This window comes from Eptatretus burgeri, chromosome 10, assembly GCF_056783735.1.
Source record: "Eptatretus burgeri isolate ZD-2024b chromosome 10, Ebu_testis_v1, whole genome shotgun sequence".
Lineage (NCBI taxonomy): Eukaryota > Metazoa > Chordata > Myxini > Myxiniformes > Myxinidae > Eptatretus > Eptatretus burgeri.
The window spans coordinates 70837554-70858459 of record NC_140970.1 but is presented as its reverse complement, the minus strand read 5'-3'; the positions used below and the strand labels follow the sequence as shown (position 1 = coordinate 70858459).

The window sequence follows — 20906 nt, the reverse complement described above, 5'->3', positions numbered from 1 at the left end:
AGAAAAAAAGTTTTAACTTTTTCAAAAAGTTTCAGAACTAGAAATATGACATCTATTTCATTAGGATCAGGAAATAAATGGACTGCTGGTAAAAACAAAACAAAAGTGTGACACTGGAAACCTCGTACATAGAAAAGTGCTAACATCTGTGCCAACTTTTAATGGCATGGGATCATTCTTCCTTTATAGGTGGGAGAGACTTTTTTTGATTTCCATTTGTTGACGGTAAGTTGATTAGTTATCATCAAATCACACATTATCCAGGCCTTGTTTTTGCTTAACAGTTACGGTGGCTGACTTAAGATCTGAGGGTCTTGAGTTCAAGCCCTTGTCATGATGTTGAATTAATACCAGGTAGGTTGACTCAGCCTGCCATCCTTCTGAGATCGGCAAAATGAGTACCCGCTTCCTGGCAACAGGGGGCAGTGCATCAGCGGCAGATCTGTGCCCTCAGAAAATGATGCAGCAAAGCAGCCACAGGCTGCATACGAATAAATAAAAAAAATACATCATACAAGGATACAAATAACTTTGATACAGGAGAAGGCCAATTAGCTCATCATGTTTGTACTCTGTGAACAGCACATTCATTCAATCTATCAGATCATCTGTATCATTTAATGAGGGTAGGGGAATGGGATTGGCTTGGGAGTGGAATGGGGGGATTGGCTTGTATTTTTAATTAATTTCCTGAAATTTGTAGAATTTGTTTTTCACTTGGAAGTTGTGGGTTATGATGTGTAACTAAAGGTTGAAAAAGTCTTTATTTAATGTAATTTAATTCCGGGCTACAAGGCAACAATAGCACCACAGCCGACTGGTCGTGAGGTGGTTCTCAGGTGAGGAATGAACAAATACCAACATCACATTCACTTTTTGACGAGACCCTCTCAGAGAGATCACAATCACGATACACATACGAAGCTACCAATGTTCATGTATCTCTCTATCCCAATGCATCTACGTACCCATTTCATTTGAGATTAAACCCATCAAATGTTTCTGCTACTGCTACTATACCTTTGAAGGGAGACCAATCCATGCATTAACTACTCTCACAGTGTTTACTTTGCTCGACTTTGACAACAATGAATATCACAAACAACAGTAAAGCATGTGCTTAAACAACAATGTAATATAGTAGCACGTGTGTATGATTAGCATTGAAAATATTTGATGGTAATACATATCTCATCAAGACGAATCACACGATTAACGACTACGCAGCAGAGTACAAATGGCCTCTTCCTGTACCCACCTAACACATCTTTGACCAACTCCAGGTTGTGCAAAGCAACAATGTCCCAGACGTCCAATTTCTCCTTCTCTGCAGGTAAGGGGTTTTTCCTCAGCCAACCCCCACAAGCATATTGATAAAAGTCTTCACAAGGATCAGCTATCGTATCCATGTTCTCCAGGATGTCTGTGGCGGACTGTCGACAAATCTCCGTCTGGCAAGTTTGCGACATCGGCACCGGTCTCTCTGTGCATCAGATTGAAATTAAAAGTGAGATGCATGAAGAACACTCAACACACACTCAACACACACTCAACACACACTCAACACACACTCAACACACACACACACACACACACACACACACACACACACACACACACACACACACACACACACACACACACACACACACACACACACACACACACACACACACACACACACACACACACACACACACACACACACGTCCTTGTGCAACTTTGGACTTTTAGAGCTTTTGATGTACACATGATAGGAACAAACTGCAAATAGCAAATGCAAGCATAATTCATACCATTTTGGGATTGTTAATTTTGTTGTTAATGTTGATATTGCTGTGGCTGGATCCACAATCCCCCTCGGTTTCTTGACGAGTTGACATTTTCTGATGAGGAAACTTCTAAATCAGTAGTAAAGTCAACCACAACAATTACCGCATTTGGGTCCTGAACTGTGACGATGAAATCTTCCACATATCACCTTGTACCAGCAACACTCGGCTCCCTGCCACTATGTTTCGATTGCATAACGGTTCTTGAATGATCTCTTCCCAGACAAGTGGATTGGTAGACGTGGACCAATTGCTTGGCTAACTTTTTTATTGGAAATTATGTGCAGGAGGAGGCCATTCAGCCCATCATGCCTGCGCCACACCAATACCAGATTTATTAAATCCGTCAATACCCCTTCCCTTCGTGTGCAGCCTTTTTGCTGCTACACTGGTACTCATTTCACCAACCTCAAAAGGATGATAAGCTGAGTCAACCTCCTGGTGTTAATTCAGCGGACATCGAGGCTTGACTGCAGGACCCTTGGATCCAAAGCCACCACCCTAACCGCTAAGGCTAAGCCAACACCAGGTTAAACTTGTTTGCCTGGCCTGCCCCCGTTGCAATACATTTTGTGGGACTATGTAAAACTTGTTTTGGGTAGATAACTTTATTTTTTTTTAATCGCATCTTGATGTCATTTTTTGTTCAATTATATTTTCTTGTGAGTCAAACAGGACTAATTTATTGTGGGACTTGTGGGTCGAATGTGAAGGCCCCCACCCCAAATCCTTGCTCATCCACGCTCTCTCGATCTCTTCTATCTATTTTGAACTATTCCCAACCCCCATTCTCCCCCCCTCCCAATATTTCCACCTGTGCTGCACTCGCTTTTCCTCAAAAAAAAAAATTTCCTCCACCCCTCTTTTCCAAAATATAGGTCAACGAGCCCCAAATTATCAAAAATGTATTATAATCTCTGGCACTGAAGGTGGAGGACAGTTATGTTTTCATCACTGTTTGTCTGTGAGCGGGATATCTCAAAAACTTAAAGATGGATTTGGACAAAACTGGGTGGACAAATTAGATGTGTGTGACAAGGACAAATTGATTTGATTTTGGTGAAGATCTGGATCTGATCCAGAAATGATAATTATTAAATGATTCTTCACCATTGAGGGAAAGGGCCAAAAATGATATATAACAGGATATTTCAAGAAGTTGTACACAGATTCTGACAAAACTTGGTGGAAGAGTTGGGTCGGTGAGAAGAACAAGCCGATTAGATTTTGATTATGGCCTGAATACAGATCCGGCTTATCAGCGGGATACAAAACGTAAACTGTTCCGCCTGGCGGAGGTATGCACTCGACCGAGTGCCATTTTAGGTTTAACATTTGCATTTATGAGTGCATAGTGCTATGAATATTTCTATTTTTGACTTTGAAGTGAATGAATATACATTGATCAACTTGTCCGGACTGGCCATAGTGCAGTTCAGGCTAATGCCCAGTGGGCTGGGCCACTCCGAGAACTGGTGGACCGGTCTTTGTGGGGGATTTTTTTTTCAACTTGCCTTTGGGGAAAAACAACTTGCTTTTTCTTCCTGGAAGGTAAATCTGACCGAAGGCAGTCTCAGTGCTTTCCAAAAAGTTCGCAACAAGTTTGTGCCCACTTTCAGGAGAGCCGGAAAACACCATCTGTCCAACATCAAGAATGAACTTTTAAACTTGTCACCTTGCTCTAAAACCTGGTGGCACATTGTTCAGAATCTGTCTCTGGTGTATACTCCCCTTCAATCCCTTCCCTCTCTTCAAATAGTACCACAGCAGACTCTGGTCGTGAGAAGGCTGAATGCCTTAATTCTGTGTTTGCTTCCAAATCTTATGTCCCCAACCTCTCTTTCTCAGTACCCATCCTTCCCTGTCTGACCCAACTGCCCCTGGACTCTGTGTATTTTGCACCTGAGAAGGTAGAGAAGGTTCTTTCAAATATAGACACTGACTCTTCAACTGGACCGGACGGCATCAGTTCATGAGTTCTAAAATCCTGCTCTGCTGGTTTTGCACATCCTCTCTCTTCCCTTTTCACCCTGCCATTTGCACTAGGCTATCTTCTATCTGCTTGGACATCTGCCAATCTCACTGCATTACATTAAAAAGAATGTGCAAAAATTGATCCCCTCAACTACAGACCTCTCAGGTTACTTTCAATCAGCAAGGTCATGGAATCCATTATCACAGTTAACATGAAATCTCTCTCCAAAAAAATGATTTGGCAAACCCTCCTATCTACTTTCTCAACAATCCACTTGAGGAGGTTCATTCATTCAAACTCTTGGGGCTCACTATCAGCCACGATCTTTCTTGGGTAAATCACATTTCAAGTTTGACCTCCAAAGCCAGCCACTGACTGAGCATCTTCCATCATACAAAGTCCTTCCTTGGCACATCTGAACTATCCACTGACAAGGCCTTCATCTGCAACTTGATGGAGTAATGCTCCCCCCTCTTGGCTGGCTCCCCTAGCTCACATCTTGCTCAGCTTGAGGCCGTGGAAACCAAGGCCTTTAAGATTATGGGAATCTCCCACGATGAAGCTGAGGCTATGGGCCTATCACTTCACCATCGCAGACAGGTTGGTGGTCTCTGTCTTCCACCACCTCCTTTCTGATGTTGTTCCCTCTGCTCTTTCGTGCTTTGCCCTCCCTCCACCTCCTCCCCCTTTACCACCTCCTTGTTTGTGGTGAGGATGTTGAGCTCGTGGAGAGATTCACTTACCTTGGCAGTGATATTCATGTCTCTGCTTGCTGTGAGCCAGAGGTCAACAGACGTCTGAGTCAGGCCTGGGGAGTCATGGATTCAATGGATCATGGGGTGGACGTTGTCAGTACCTGTGTGGGACGATGAAAGTCCGAGTCTTCAGGTCCTTGGTGCTTCCAGTCTTGCTCTACGGATGCGGGACTTCGACTCTGACGAGGGATCTAAAATGGCGACTTAATTCCTTTGGTACCAGATCTCATCGGAGAATCCTTGGCGATCGCTGGTCGGACTTTGTGTCCAAGAAGCGGTTGCTGAGAGAGACTAAAATGAGATTTGTTACCTGCATAGTTGTGAGCGTCAGCTGCGACTGTTTTCCTGACGCTGATCCTGCTCACCAGATTCTCTCAGCGAGGAAATCTTGTGAGTGGAAGAGGCCAATGGGCCAACCATGTTGCTAGTGGTTGCAGCAGGTTGATTGGAATCTCAAGGAGATGGGGATAGGCCAGGCATACATATGCCTGGGGAATGGCAAGACGGAGGCCCCTGGAGTACCGGCAGAAAGTGGACGCAGTAACGCGCTGCTCCGGCGCATGCTCCCATACCTCACCTGACCATTCATTGTACTAGCTCTTCCACGAGCCTCTACTCTGTCCAAAAAGAAGCAAAAAATTGCAAATGTGATCAGATATATATATATATATATATATATATATATATATATATATATATATATATATATACATATACATGTATATACACAAATGAGGAGGAGATTGGGACCATACTCGGTGCAGAGCATTGGTGCTGCCTCAGCAGTCTCCTTCACTATTGGGCACAATCCTGGATGGGACACCACTCCGCCACAGTATACCAGCATGGTGGCACTCATTTTGCCGACCTCGGAAGGATGACAGGCCGAGTTAACCCTACCTGGTATTAATTCAACAGCTGAGCAGGATTTGAACTCAGGACCCTAACCATTAAGTCAACACCAGGCATATATATACATATATATATATACATATATATATATATATATACATATATATACATATATATATATATACATATACATATATACATATATATATATATATATACATATACATATATACATATATATATATATATATATATTCAGCGCCACTTAACGACGGGGTTACGTTCTGAGAAACGCGTCGTGAAGCGACGTCGTCGTCGTGCGAACATCATTTTTTTTTTCGTTTTCGAACATCGTACTTACACAAAATACACACCTCGGCTATATGGTATAGCCTATTGCTCCTCGGATACAAACCTGTACAGCATGTTACTGTACTGAATACCGTCGGCAATTGTAACACACATCCAAGAGAGACGGAAGGCACGTTAGTTTTACCTTTGTGCTCTTCATGACGGCCATCGGTGTTGTTCGCAGCAGCTTTTTTTTTTTTTTTTTTTTTTTTTTTTTTTGTATACCTTGGTCGAGGCTCGTATGAGAGCTAACACACAACTCACAGCAAGGAGGCGGGAGTGTAAGGGACAAAACAGTGGGGAACAGACACATTAGGTGAACTGTGGAAGGGAGAGGGATGGGGATGGGACGGGGAACATGGCGAAGAGAAGATGGACATTACAGGGACTTTCAGGAAGGAAAGCAGGAGAATTGAAGGAAGTGGGCTTGGGTGGATTATCGGGGGTAGAAAAGATCGAGGATTTGGATGGGGGAAGATAAGAGGTGGTGGTGAACAGCTGTTTTGAAAGCCTGGAGGGAAGAATGGGAAAGAATAGAGTGAGGAAGTTTATTCCAAAGGCGGGAAAAAAGAGGAATGAAAGAGTGAAGATGAGCAGTGATTCGTGATTTTGGTAGTTTTACCAGAAGGGGGTTGTTGGCGGACCTTGAGCGCCCTGTGGAAATGTGGTTGGGACAAATCGCAGAGAGAGCAGGGGGGCAAGGCTGGAGAGGAGTCGGTAGAAGACAGAAAGACCACCGACCAACCTGCGGTGATTGAGTGAGAGGCCCAAAGACTCAGCTTCATTGCGGGAGATGCCAATGATCTTAAAAGCCCTGGTTTCGACAGCGTGAAGCCGAGAAAGGTGGGAGGCAGGAGCACCAGCCCAGAGGGGAGAGCAGTACTCCATCAGGCTACGGACAAAAGCTTTGTAAGTAGTCAGGAGCTCAAGAGGGCCGAGGAAGGACTTTGCACGACGGAGGATTCCCAGTCGGCGACTGGCTTTTGAGGCAAGGTTGGAAATGTGACTTTCCCAGGAAAGGTCATGGCAGATAGTGAGACCCAGAAGCTTGAAAGAAAAGACTTCTTCCAGAGGATTGTTGAGAAAGTGGATGGGGGTTTTCTAAACGGTCCTTTCGAAGAGACATAGTGAGAGTGTGAGATTTGTGTGGATTGAAAGACATGTTCCACGTGTTGGACCAGTTTGTGATTTTATCCAGATCTGCAGTGAGCGAAGAAGCTGCTGCTTGCCGGTCTGAGGGATGACAGATGGTACGGCAGAGGGTGGAGTCATCGGCAAAGAGAAATAGAGGATTTTCCAGAGAGTCCGAGAGATCATTGATGAAAACCAGAAAAAGAACAGGGCCCAGAACGCTACCTTGAGGAACTCCAGCCTGCACAGGAAGAGGGGATGAAAGAACTCCATTTAGGGCCACACGTTGACTGCGACTGGAGAGGAAGTCTGCGAGCCATGAGTGGAGATGGCCTTGAATACCATGGGAAGAGAGTTTGGTGAGTAGGGCAGGGTGCCAGACTGTGTCAAAAGCACGTGATATGTCCAGGGATACGGCTCGGATTTCCTGTCTGGCATTGAGGACCTCCATCCATTGATGGGAGAGCAGTAGCAGCATATCCAGGGTAGAGTGACCTGGTCTGAAACCAAATTGATGATTGGAAATCAAGCCATTGGAGAAGAGAAGGATTTCATGTCTGAAGCGATGATGGATTCCATAACCTTGCTGATGATTGGGAGAAGGCTGATTGGTCTGTAGTTACAGGGATCTGTTTTTGCACCTTTTTATGCAGGGCAGTGATGTTAGCAGATTTCCAAGCAGATGGCAGATGACCTTGGGAAAATGAGAGGGTGAATAGAACAGAGAGAGGGTGAGCAAGAGCAGAAGAGCAGGCTTTGAGGACACGTGGGCTGATGCCGTCTGGACCGGTTGCAGAATCTGACTCGAGGTTTGAAAGCAAGCTCTCCACCTTGTCAGGAGAAAAGGATACAGAGTCCAGGGACAGTTGGGTGCGACTGGGTAAAGTGGGTAGAGATAGTGATGGGTTTGGGACACAAGATTTAGCTGCAAACACCGAGTTTAGACATTCAGCTTTATCACGTGTGGAATCAGCAGTGCGGCCATTTGAGGTAAGGGAGGGGATGGAGGGGGAACATACACCAGATATAATCGATGTGAGAGGAGCTTACAATCTCCTCTCACATCGATTATAGAAAGGTGAATAATTAGCGTTTGGATTTTATAAATATGTAATCATTGCATCGATGTTATAATTTATAAATGAAGAAACGAGCTCCTGTCAATTGTGATATATATTTTCGGAACAGTGCGATTGTTTTAACAACATGAAAAGCTTCACCAAAAAGATATTTGTGTTTTCATTTCGACTGTAACAACGATTTATTCGCGGAATTCTTCAATTCAAAGGTAATTTACTTGCTGGAAGTTTAACATGCAAACATTGGTTCAGTTTGAAAGCCGATTTCCTTGAATCCCGATTTAGCACGAACCTGTTTTTTTCGCGATGACATTTTATGGACCTCAACCATCGCATTATAACAGGGCCACACTGTACTGTCGTTTATTATCATGATGAGGTATTATGTACTATACAGCATACATAATTGTATGTGCTATTTTCATACGACTGGCAGCGCTACGTCGGGTACATCACTCGGCAATAGGAATTTTTCAGCTACATTTTTTTTCATTTTTTTTTTCCAGAGCTCGCAGATCCGTCGTTGCCTGGAACGTCGTTAAGCGGCGCATGACTGTATGTGTGTGTGTGTATGTATATATATATATATATATATATATATATATATATATATATATATGTATGTATAAATATTGTTACTGGCCGGGGGGTCGGCCGCCAAGACCGCTCTGAACGGAGGCGCAAGTCGAGTCGGCCCAACCGATCGCCCGGAATATAGATCGCCGCCCGGATAACTCCGAGCGATGGGTCCTTGTACAAGAACCGAAATACGCCAATCGGCAGATCACGTGGGGTAGGGTCGATTGCCAATCTTCAATTTACCTAAATACCCATGTGATCCAACTACCAGGGTATTCAACCCTCGAAGGAACTCGTACGGAACAAACCGCCGAGGCGAGCTTGTCCGTGCGCGATTCCGAGTGGCGTAATCGCCGAGAAACGTCAGTCCAAATGTCCCCCTATTACAGCAAACCAATGGCTTTCTAACTCCCAACACACGAAATGTTCAGTCAATGAGGGAATGGACGCAACGAGCAGGTTTACATTCACACAAGGACATTTATTATAATGAAACACGGATGCAATTAAATAAGGCAAAACACGTATGCAATTATACAAGTAACAAAAGCACGACAAAAGAACGACAACCGTCTACTTATTATGTACAGTCATTTACACTTAACAGCAGTTCCTACTTATTAGATGGGCGCACGGACACACGTACGCACGCACGCACGCACGCACGCACACACACACACACACACACACACACACACACACACGAAACGGTGGCTGAGGCCTTTAATCACGAGCTCCAGCTCGGAGGACAGGTGAGCTGAAACTCAGAGCTTGACTCGAACCTTTCCACCTCGTGTGGTCTTTAACTTGTCTGGACCCGCGCTCCAGCGAGAGCGAGCTGGATCCAATCGCCGCGATCCTTCCCGAGCTCCCGCTAATCCTCCCGCGCTTCTCAACATGTGCCGGTGAGATGAGGCACCGATCCTTCCTGTCGATCGTCGCTTCCCCGAGGATCCAACTCCAAGAAGAGGCCGATGTGTCGAACCAAGCCAGGAAACAAAATGGAGAACAAAAAGCTCCACGAACCAAGAAGAAGAGGAAGGCGAGGAAGAAGAGGAAGAAGCCTCCACTCGCAGCTCGAGCCGAACAACTGGCTCAAGTTCCTTCCAAAACAAAGCAGCAGCCGAAGCTCACTGAGCCAGCCGAAGCAAAAAGCTTCCGAAGGTCTCACACCAAGCAAGCCAAGCAGGACCCGATGGCCTGCTGAACGACTGCTCTCTCCGAAGCAAAAAAGCATACTCCTCCCACGGGACTCAGCACACGAACTCTGCACACGGCACTCAGAACGGGACTCTTCACGAACTTTGTCACAGGACTCCCACGAACTCAGCCCCACCACGGGACTCGCACACGAACAAAGGATCTCCCCTTTATCCTTTGCACCCCTCCCCCACACCCGGCGTGACTCATGCCCTCGTGATCCACCCCCCCCCGCTTAACCACGGGTGGGAGGGAGTTGTTGACATCATGAGTCACGGGACGGCAGGGTGGTTCTTCCTCTTCGCAGAAGAGGGGGAGAGATGTCTCCATTGTTCGCTCCCTTACTATTAAATCGATCTGCAGCACGTCTAATCGATCTCTGAACACTTAAACAATGAAAGGTGAGCTATCTCGGGAACATGCACTTATCGACATAGCTGACTAAGGGAACCTGTATGTTGTGTGCAATTGAATTCCAAATTCGTAACAATATATATGTATTGTTACGGATTCGCGCCCGCCGGCGTGCTGACGGCCACGTAACTCGAATCGCGGCACGTCGCCCACCGGACGGACAATCCAGTCGTGACCCTCTCGGACTAACGCCGGGAACCAGTCACGGGTGGACCTTTCGGTCTCACCGCGATCGAGCCAATCAGCCCCCGCGTGGGATAGGGTTGCTCGCCAAATTCGACCTACCTAAGTACCCACATGGAGGGTAGACCGGGCGATGCAACCTCGCCGCAGGTCGACTTCGGACACGGGCCACTTAAGCGACCCGTTCCGTACTATCGGGATAACCGAGCGGTGTTATCGTCGGCCTCGACGGTTCGATTAATTATCGGGCGTATTCAGCCCACTACCAACCCTTTACGTGAAGTAAGATGGGGATTCAGTAGAGGAAAAGACGAAGCGAAGCGGGAGAACAGTTCAATAATAAAGCACATTTATTCGCGATGAACGGAAAGCACACATATACAATTCCACCAAAAGCACATAGAAAAGAAGAGAAACACAATGCAATTTTACACAAAAAGAAAATGTAAAAGCGAAGACACAATGCAGAGCTAATACCGACTACCGAGCACACGGCAACACTTATACAATTCTACTTCACAGACGGCGCCGACAACACATACCCAAAACCAAGAAAAAGAACACCCTCAAGGATGAGGCGGGCCTGAGGCCGAGACCGGGTCGGGCCTACCCGTCTGGTGATGAGACGCGGAGCGGCGATGGTGCCTCAACTCCGCGGGCCTCGCGGACAGTGTCTGGTAGGGGGTGGGAAAAGGGGCCCCCTTGGTCGCACTATCTCAGCGCGGGGGGAAACAGGAGGGGGTTGCTGATGCTCGGGGAAAGGAGGATTTTTACTCTGTCTCGAGTCCCGCGACGAGCGTCTCCACCTCGACCAGGTCGTGCCGTCGGCCTCCCTGGTGTGCAGCTCCCGGCACGACGCGAGCACCCCCTCGTCTGCCTTCGCCGCCTCTCCACAGCTCCGTCCTCTTCGCTCCGACTCCAACGCACACGACGACGACGACGACCAACAACCCTTTTCTGACGAACGCAGCCGCTTATATAAGCCCCGTGGCTTCGCCTTTGACCCCCTGCCTTCGACCTTTCACCTCGCTCCCCATTGGCCCGAGAAAAAGTGGGCGTGAATGCATTTTGATCCATGAATTTGCATATAGCGACCGCCCTCCAACGCCCTGGAGGCGGGGCCAAATCGCCCCTCGCTCACCGATTGGACGGAACAAAAGTGGGCGTGTGTCGTTTTTGATCCGTTTTTGGAGCGGAAAATCCATGGTTTTGTACACGCTGTTCGGCGCGCGCCCTGCACGAGTCCAACACCGGTACCCACAAGCGGCGCAAGAACGGTGGCGATGCGACGGTTGCGAGGTGTGACGGGTAAGGTCGTGGCTGTTGTGGTGAAGCGGCGTTGTGGTGGGTGGTTGATGTTGTGATGACTGTTGAGACGCGGTTGGCGGTGGTAATCATGGCGGTTGGTCCTAAATAAAGATAGTAAAAGAAAAACGGCTATCCTGAAGAGTCGCAGCACGCATGAATGACATGTATTCCCACTAGACAACGGGTTTGGGCCTAACTACACATATACTTGCGGAGATACCTCACCTAAGGGACCTGAATGGTGGTTTGCGAATTTGGTCAACCACAACAGTATATATACTAGCGATACCCGTGCACATGCACAGGATAGCAGTACAATATCGCTGGTAGCAGACGACAGACTGTACATGGGGAATGACAAAAATACGCATTGTGCAAAATGCAAGTGGTACTATGGAACGCCAAGACTTCCCAAACATTGTCGGCATGTCCACTTAGTGCCACAGCAATTTCATGGGGATCGTGTGACGGCGAGCCGAGTTTTTAGTGTGCAAGCTTGGAATTATAATAGATATATATACATACACACACATACATACACACAGGTAACCAACCACAATTCCGGGAACCTTGGGATCAAAGGGTTGCCAGTTTTCAGGATAAAAGACCAAGAATCAAAGGATTTTGGACTGTTTTTGAGAATAAAACAAAGACGTTTACACTGTTAAGTGTTTTTCTATCCATGAAGGTGAAATTAACAGTGATCGAGCAATCGGAGTTGTGAGCATCGTGCCGTCTGAGCGCTGGGACTCCCGGTATCCCCACGTTACGAACGATTAGTTTTTTTAATCTCAAAACCATCGTTTTTAGCTTGACGAATTGGTGGTTTTCAGGTGAAATCGGATTTTAGGATCTCGGATTTGTGGTTGGTTACCTGTGTTACACAATGCGTTCCTCATATTAAAATATTTTTCTTGCCTCCAATTTGTACGCTTCATCGGTTATTTGCACTCTCACTTGACATTAACTGCCATATTCGGCAGCTCCAAAGATCCTTACTCACCAACCCATATGTTTTTTGGACCAGCCTAAATCTGGGCCAATAAGATCGCACAGCCAAATCCTGCTAATACGTCACGTCCCGAGTCAGGCCCGTAGCCAGGGCTCAGTATTAAGGGGGGCATATGAACTGGATGGGGGGGGGGCACAATTATTTATTTCATATTTTTGATAACCCGATATACTATTGTATTCATGCAGCATTGACACATCTATACTGAGGTTGCCATCACATACGAACCAAATTGATCTCAGCTAGATTTAATATGTTCCGATGTTTTTGGCCTAAAATTATTCGAATTCAGGAGAGCCGCAACAAACTGGCACATTCACAATGCAGATATTCAATGATTAGACAATTGGCACCAATTCAGGTGCACTTATACAAGGTGTTGTCAAGAATTGGCATTAGAAAATTAATATACCAGAGATACAATGACTAAACGGGGGAGGTTGGCACCAGAATCAGTGCACTTTGAAATAAGATATAGTAGGCTATGACCTGCGATCATCACGTTAAACTATCAACAGCAAATACGACCAGCCTGAAGATACCACAAGGTCCGCATTTAAAGCAGTCAATTACACAGAGGTAAGGTTATGCACAAAGCACTAGATATGGGATATGGAAAGCACCAAACACAACATTTAACTTAAACATCAGAAGTACAAAGTAGCCGACCACGGCGGGTGCTGACCACAACCACACTGCAACCACAACCACATACGCATCACCAGCAGTCACGCACACAATCTGAACTCCTCGTATTGTTTTTATACCGCTGTACTCGCTGTCAGAAGAGCTGCAGGCGACGTGTCCCAGTGTGGAATCTTCTGAGGACCGTCACCTTCCATTCATTCAGGCATTTACGTGTGAGGTCTCTCTCGAAGGCCAGCTGTACCAGTTGTGTCTTGCGTGCATGGCGCATGGACCGTCGATGGTCAGTGAAGACATTCCTCAACGTTGAGAATGAGTTTTCACACATGGCAGTGGACGCACCAAATGTTAGTCCAAGTCTCATAGCAGTCACTACACTTGGCATGGCTTCCAGCGTTTTGTGGTATGTTGAGAGGAGTTTTTGTGTTGTCCATCTCTCGTTTGGCTGCTTTTCTGTCTGTGAGCGAACAAACTGCTTTGCAACCACACACTCTGTTTCACTGATGGTTGACTTTGTTAATGTCATAATGTGCTGGAGCAAGTGGGGATCCAAAAACGTGCCATTTTCAGGATTCAAGGCAGCGAGTGAACGGGCGAGCTGTGTGTTGCGCTCACTGAAGCGCTGAGCGATCTCTCCAAGCACAGTGTCAATTGCGCTGTAAAAAACCCTCTGCAGTTCCGTCTTGTCGTTGTTTTGTCCTGTAGTCTCCAAAACTACAAACTGTTCCAAGTTCTTATTCGTTGTGCGTCTCCGTTTTGGTGGTGCAGGTGTAGAAGTGCGAGCATCGTCGGCCTTGTTCCACAGATCAGTGAACTCATCCTCAGAGCGGAGTTTCTTTACGCACTCTGTAGCACTCGCCACCAGTTCCAACCCCGTTAGCAAGTCCATGTCCTCTGCCTGCAAGAGTCTGTTAGGGCCATCTAACAACATCAGCAGTTTTTGTACAAAGATAGCAGTGAACATGAAGGCAGGCCCAGAGACTTCCCGCAAAAGCACAATAGGCTCCATCCTCATCTCTGCACCGTAGGCGCGCTCTGCATCAATCTCCGACAGTAAGGATGTGATATCCTTAAAAGATCCTATGATCACAGACACGGTGGCTAAATGTCCCGTCCACCTTTGATCAAGAAGTCGTTTTAACCGCTCACCTTTATACTGTGCAGCAACAGTGGGCTTTCTGAAGAATTTGTACAGGCAACAAAAACCTCGAGGAAATCAGTGACAGCTTTCTCTGCTGCCAGTGCGTGGATGTTGCCAACTATCTGCCAACTACCAGATGGAGTTGGTGATTTAAGCAGTGCACATAGGGGATTTCTCTTTCCAATATCTCTTGCAACAACTTTTGCACCCAACCGTGCTTCCCAGCCATTACCGAAGCCCCGTCGTACACCTGACTTAATATTTTTGACGTGTCAAGTCCTGATTTGTCAGCTCTGCAATTATTAGGTGTGTCAATGTTTTTGCATCTCCAGCGTCGGCTGCAGCTATTGTGAGTAGATGCTCTGTTGCTTCATTTGATGCCGATACAAAGCGAATGATGATTGATATGTTCTCACATTCAGTGGGGTCCCTCGTCCCATCCACCTTGATGGTAAACCACGATGTGCCTACTTCTTCCACGATTGCATCTGTCACAACATTACTCAATGTGCAGATCAGTTCATTCTGCATTTCCGGACTAGTATAGCTTGCGTTTCGTGGGATATGCTTTATTATTTCGGCGAGCTCGGTGTCTTTTTTTGAGTGTGTAGTTTAAAATCGAGAGGAAGAATCCACTGTGCCCGTCTGACATATCCTCAAAATTATCAAGGCTCCCTCTAAAAGGTATCTGATTTTCGGTGAGAAATCCCACAACATCTATAAGAGCAGACACATAGTACTGGTTTCTATTTAGCTGGTCAGCATTGAGGAGTGTGGAAATCTCCTTACCACAATCGATGCGCCTCTCATTCTCCTTCCACCTCAAAACACAAGTTAAATGTTCCTTTGAAGTTGCGTGTTTGTGAAACCCCCTGCCTTTCTCAACGGCATGTTTTCAATTCCGGTAGCCTCGCACTGTGAAAGTAGAGTCCACTGGGCCACGTGCGGTGTTAAACTTCCTACATGGATAGCAGAATGCTGCATCTGTCTGCACACTGTATTCCAGCCATTCATTAGTCTGGTACCACGAGGACACAAACGAGCGACTCTTGTTCTGTAACAGATGGCCAGGGTACCGCTGTAGAACAATTTGATTCGGTCTCTCACTTCCAAGATCATCGGGAAGCAGCTTGACAGTCACACCCGACCCCGAGGCCGCCGCCGAGCGTGGAAACTCGGCTGTCTGCGCTGGGGCTCCAGCCGCAGGGCTGACGTTGCTGGCTTGGCCAGGTTGGCCAGCTTCTGTCGGTATTTCATCGACATGATCGTCTTTTCCTCCTCCTCCAACAACATGTCTTTCATCATCTTCTTCATTTTCGTCGCTTGCATTTTTTTCCTTTTCTGAGCCATTTTCGTATATCCATCATCCACGTCTTTTTCTCCCGCTGCAAGCTCGTGCTCTGTGATTCGTCCCTCGTGACTCGCGTCACTAATCTCGCGACTCGCGAGATTTCACGGTTGACGGTTTTATTTATTAAATGATCCATCCATCAAAAACAGGTTTTATCTGCATAATTTCAAATGTAAGCACGATTGCAAACACACATATTTTTAATTTTTATTATAAAATTACTTTTGTAAGATGGAGGGTTGACGGGTTGTGAAGGTCACGTGGTGCACTTCGTCTTTAATAATGTAAATTTATGTCTTTTCCTTAATCATATTATCATATTATGACTATATTACATTTATACCTAACTTACAACCAATCAGGTGACCTGCTCAATAGGGTCTCCATATCGAAGACGCCGATTGGCTATTCCTTAAAACTAAATGATCCACGATATATATATATATATATATATATATATATATATATATATATATATATATATATATATATATATATATATATATATATATATATATATAACCACCCACAACATCGACATTCGACACGAGGTCTTGGCTGCTGGCGTTGGTGCTTGTGTTATTATCTTTTATCTTGTGGTCTTGGACTGTATTGTCTTGCCAATTGCTTTTGGAGATGCGCTGGGAAGCGCACACTTATCTCTTGACTGTTATTCAAAGAAGGATTTTATTAAAGAACAGTTTATCCAAGAAGGCCTTATTATTCACCACACTGAACATCTGGAATAAGGGTTTTAGTTCACACAGGTGAACTCTTAAACAGCAAGGAGTTCACAGTGGGTGCTCGTCCTTAAACACCAAGTTGTTCACAGGGTGCAACAGGGCATAAATGGGTGGCGTACAACTGGGGGGGGCACCAGATGCGCCATGGGGGGGCATTGCACCCAAATGCCCCCCCCTAGCGATGGGCCTGTCCCGAGTTTATGGTAAAATAAATTTCAAAATTTTCTGCAATGAGTCAAAGTTAACTCTGTTCAATAATTCAACATGCCTGGTGTTGGCTTAATGGTTCGGGTGGTGGGCTTGGAATCTGAGGCTCCAAAGTTCTAAACCCCGTTTCTGTTGAATTAACACTTGGTGGGGTGGACTCTGCCTGTCATCCTTCTGAGGTCAGTAAAATGAGTGCCAGTTTGCTGGTATCCTGTGTAGGAGTGGTGATCCGTCCAGGATTGTACCCAATATCCAAGGAGACTGCTTAGGCAGCACCAACACTCTGCATAGAGTCTGGTCTCAATGGATGGAATAATTCAACATTTTTATTTCGGTATTGCGTTGTGAACAACTTATAGCTGAGACATGTATGTTGAATTAGCCTTGAAAAAAAAGTTTGGAAAAAGTAATGAAATAAATAATTGCCTACAGTCTGAATTTGGGCTGGTGTGCGTACAAACACCTGGGCTGATTTTTAGTCCCAGTCCGTCACTGCTAGTCAACAACTACATCTCGAGAGGCTGCTACAAGTTAGTTTTCAGTGAAGTATTTTGTTGTTCCATTGATCCTTTGTTCAATAACTGAAACACTCTCTTCCTTCTTCAGGTAAAACCTGACAAATTTTGAAACAGTGAAGAAGTGGAATGAGAAATGTAGAAAATAAAAAGCACTCACGAGTTGGTTTCTGCTTCAACAATTGAGTAAATATTATTCCAATGAGAACGCAGAGAGCCAGCAGACCGACAGCTGCTGTTCCAGCCTTGATTTTAGCTCTGCCATTTGGTGTCCTCATGTCAGTTTCAAATTCATTTGCTTGTTTTGTGTCATGCTCCAGCTGTATAGACACCACACACACAAACACACACATTTTTCAGAAGCCTGTTACCCACAAATCAAATAATTTAATGAACAGTAATGGTTATTCCTTCAGCATCATATTAACATTTAAAGAATGTTATAAGTCAGAATTCATATAAAACACCGTACACTGAACTTCATCTTAATTGCAAAACTCAAAATACTTCGTTGTTTAGGCCTAAGTCACATTTGCCACGGCGGCCGTGGGGTCTCCAAAATCTATGGCCACTCGCAATTATACGGCAGCCACAGTATTTCCACGGTCACACAATGTAGCAGTCACATACGTTTTTATTTTTCGGGGAGCCGCACGGCGTATTTAGAAATTGTGGAGACCGAAAACGTGGGGGTGCCGTACGTTGTTTGATTTGATGTTGCACAGTGACCTTAGGGCATCCCTGCGGCGGCCATAGAATTTTCAAGGCAGATGCAAAGTGCCTGCAAGGCGACCGCAGGGGGGCCCTAAGGCGAACGTGCGGCTAGACAGACGGTAACGAATGGGTATATATACCAGTTCTTTTTTACTGAAATAAAATATAACAGTTCGGAACATACCAGTACGTGGTGCCCCCAGAATCCGAATTGAATTCGTTCCAGGAGGCTGTTCGGATTGCAAAAAGTTCGATTCCCAAACTATTTTACCAATAAAAAATAATGGAGTGAATTAATCTGTTCCTGGACCCCAAGAAAACCCACTTTCAAGATGCCTTCAACTGAAATTCCCCATGTTTAAGGTAAAATAAGATGAGTAAATGACCTTCATTGGCGGAGTATTGTATGTAAACTGGTACAATCACCAATCCAAAGGTCCACACAGGATCGTGCTCCAGCCTGGGTTCCGATCGCTCGCGCACTCTGCGGCCGCCGCACGTTCCTGTCAATTCAGAGGGCGTACGGCCGCCGTACCCTCGCCGTAGAGCAAATGTGACTTAGACCTTACCTCAAGTAAGAATCTTATTTGCTATTAGCAATTGATAGCTTTTCCGACTTTCTGGATCATAATTTGGGCTCTGTTCTTCATAGATGTTTCGACCCTTTCAGCCATGAACCTCTCCAAATGGTGGGTCCACAACAGTGGTCGTGGGTCTACTCAGTAGATCCACAACCTCAGCTGTGTCCAGGCAGTCAGTAAACCCAACAATGCAACCTGACGATTCAAACTTTCTTCTTATAGCTTAACTTACAAAAGTTTACCTTTCTTGCTCCATGGCTTTATGTATTACGAGCAAAGAACCTGTCCTTATGGACTGGTTCATTCCCTCACCTTCATCTGTGGCATATTATATTTTAACTTGTAATGCAATCTTTCACCAAGTGATGCTATCCGATACACAGCTACATATTGAAAATTGCCAAAGCAGTTTCTTGCCAAGGGTTATACTGGGTGCCTTCCCAGCGGTAGTTAAGTCAGGGGCTTGTGATTTGTTTAGGGCACCGGTGATAGCTCGCCTGCTCTTCGCAGAGGATACCATGGGGTCTTTAACATACACTAACTTCTTCGTTTGTATGCAGTACAAGGCTGCGGGGTAGCGTCATTGGCTGAGGGCGCAGCTGTGCCACTAATGCAATGTCCTCTGCTGGTTCGGGCAGAAATTTATAATTTACTCATGGTGCCCGCGATAGCTCGCCTACTCCTTGCGAAGGACACCATGGGATCTTTAACGTCCACCATCAAATGCTGGCAGACGGAACACCCGCTTAAAGTCCATGCGAGGGATGGCACATACATTGATGAATGATCCTGCCTGTGATATACATGGCAGTTTATAACTGGGTCGGGATTCAAACTCAGGATATACAGCTGAGAAGCGAGTGTGTGTACCTCTTGGCTATCCTGCCAACCATTTACTGGATATACGTACACAAAGACACCTAAATATCACTCAGTTGATGTCCCTATGTTCTTCTCTTCACTCCTCCTGTCCCCCCTCCCCTCCTCAGCCCCATTACCCTCCGAGATAAAGCAGTAAACTTAATTTACATGGTGTTGAATGATGTAGCACAGGCACGATGAATCGAAGGGCCATGACCCATCTGGCCTCCTGCGTCGAAACTTCCTTGTACGGTAATTGTTGGATATTACATCCAGTGTTTCAGGGTGTTGTGATAAATATTTTAGTGACGAGGTTGCATTTTCATCACAGCGATGAACAAACAATTTTAGAAAAAAAAAGATAGTTTCAATGAAATAAATTTTACAATCAAAAAAAAAAAAGATTATGGAATTAAAACGTATTGTGACAGTATGAACACCGGGATAGAATGAGCAAAGGTGTGAAAAATGTACAACATTTGGATTCATTCAAACTCACAAATAAATTACCTGTTCCTCGAGGTATTTTATTTACTAACTAGAGCAGCACTCAGTTGAGCGCTTACCTCCGCCCCACTGAATAGTTGACGTTTTGTATTCACCGATAGGCTGGATCTGGATCCAGACCTGAAACAAACTCGAATCGGATTGTTCTCATCACCTCACCAACTCATCCACCTCGTTTTGTCACACCTCGTCCACAACTTTTTGAGATATCATGCGATATGTCCATTTTGGCCCCATCTCTCAATGGTGAAGAATCACTTAAAAAAACAAACAAAAATTCTGGTAGACAGATCCTGATCCGGATCTTCACCAAAATCGAAACAGTTTGTCCTTGTTACACACCCAACCTGTGTATCAAATTTCCTCCAAATCCGTGAACAACTTTTTAAGATATCATGCGATATGTCCATTTTGGCCCCATCTCTCATTGGTGAAGAATGACAAAAAAAAACAAATAATTCTGGTACACAGATCCTGATCCGGATCTTCACCAAAATCGAATCAATTCGTCCTTGTTACACACCCAACCTGTGTATCAAATTTCCTCCAAATCCATCCACAACTTTTTAAGATATCATGCGATATGTCCATTTTGGCCCCATCTCTCAATGGTGAAGAATGACTGAAAAAAAAACAAATAATTCTGGTACACAGATCCTGATCCGGATCTTCACCAAAATCGAATCAATTCGTCCTTGTTACACACCCAACCTGTGTATCAAATTTCCTCCAAATCCATCCACAACTTTTTAAGATATCATGCGATATGTCCATTTTGGCCCCATCTCTCAATGGTGAAGAATGACTGAAAAAAAAAAACAAATAATTCTGGTACACAGATCCTGATCCGGATCTTCACCAAAATCGAATCAATTCGTCCTTGTTACACACCCAACCTGTGTATCAAATTTCCTCCAAATCCATCCACAACTTTTTAAGATATCATGCGATATGTCCATTTTGGCCCCAT

General features: G+C 45.3%; 1 protein-coding gene across 2 annotated transcripts in view; it reads right to left on the bottom strand.

Annotated features, from left to right (window-relative positions):
* LOC147018837 (endothelin-converting enzyme 1-like) overlaps window positions 1–20906 on the bottom strand; it is a 102323-nt gene that overhangs the window by 80242 nt on the left and 1175 nt on the right. Inside the window, exons 2-3 of one of the 2 annotated variants that reach the window (XM_085898908.1) lie at window positions 17434–17593; window positions 1259–1483 (exon numbers count right to left, since the gene is read on the bottom strand). In XM_085898908.1, the coding sequence (XP_085755034.1) occupies window positions 1259–1483; window positions 17434–17593 (385 nt within the window). The remainder of the gene's footprint in view (window positions 1–1258; window positions 1484–17433; window positions 17594–20906) is intronic. The other variant, XM_085898909.1, reaches the window with a different exon arrangement.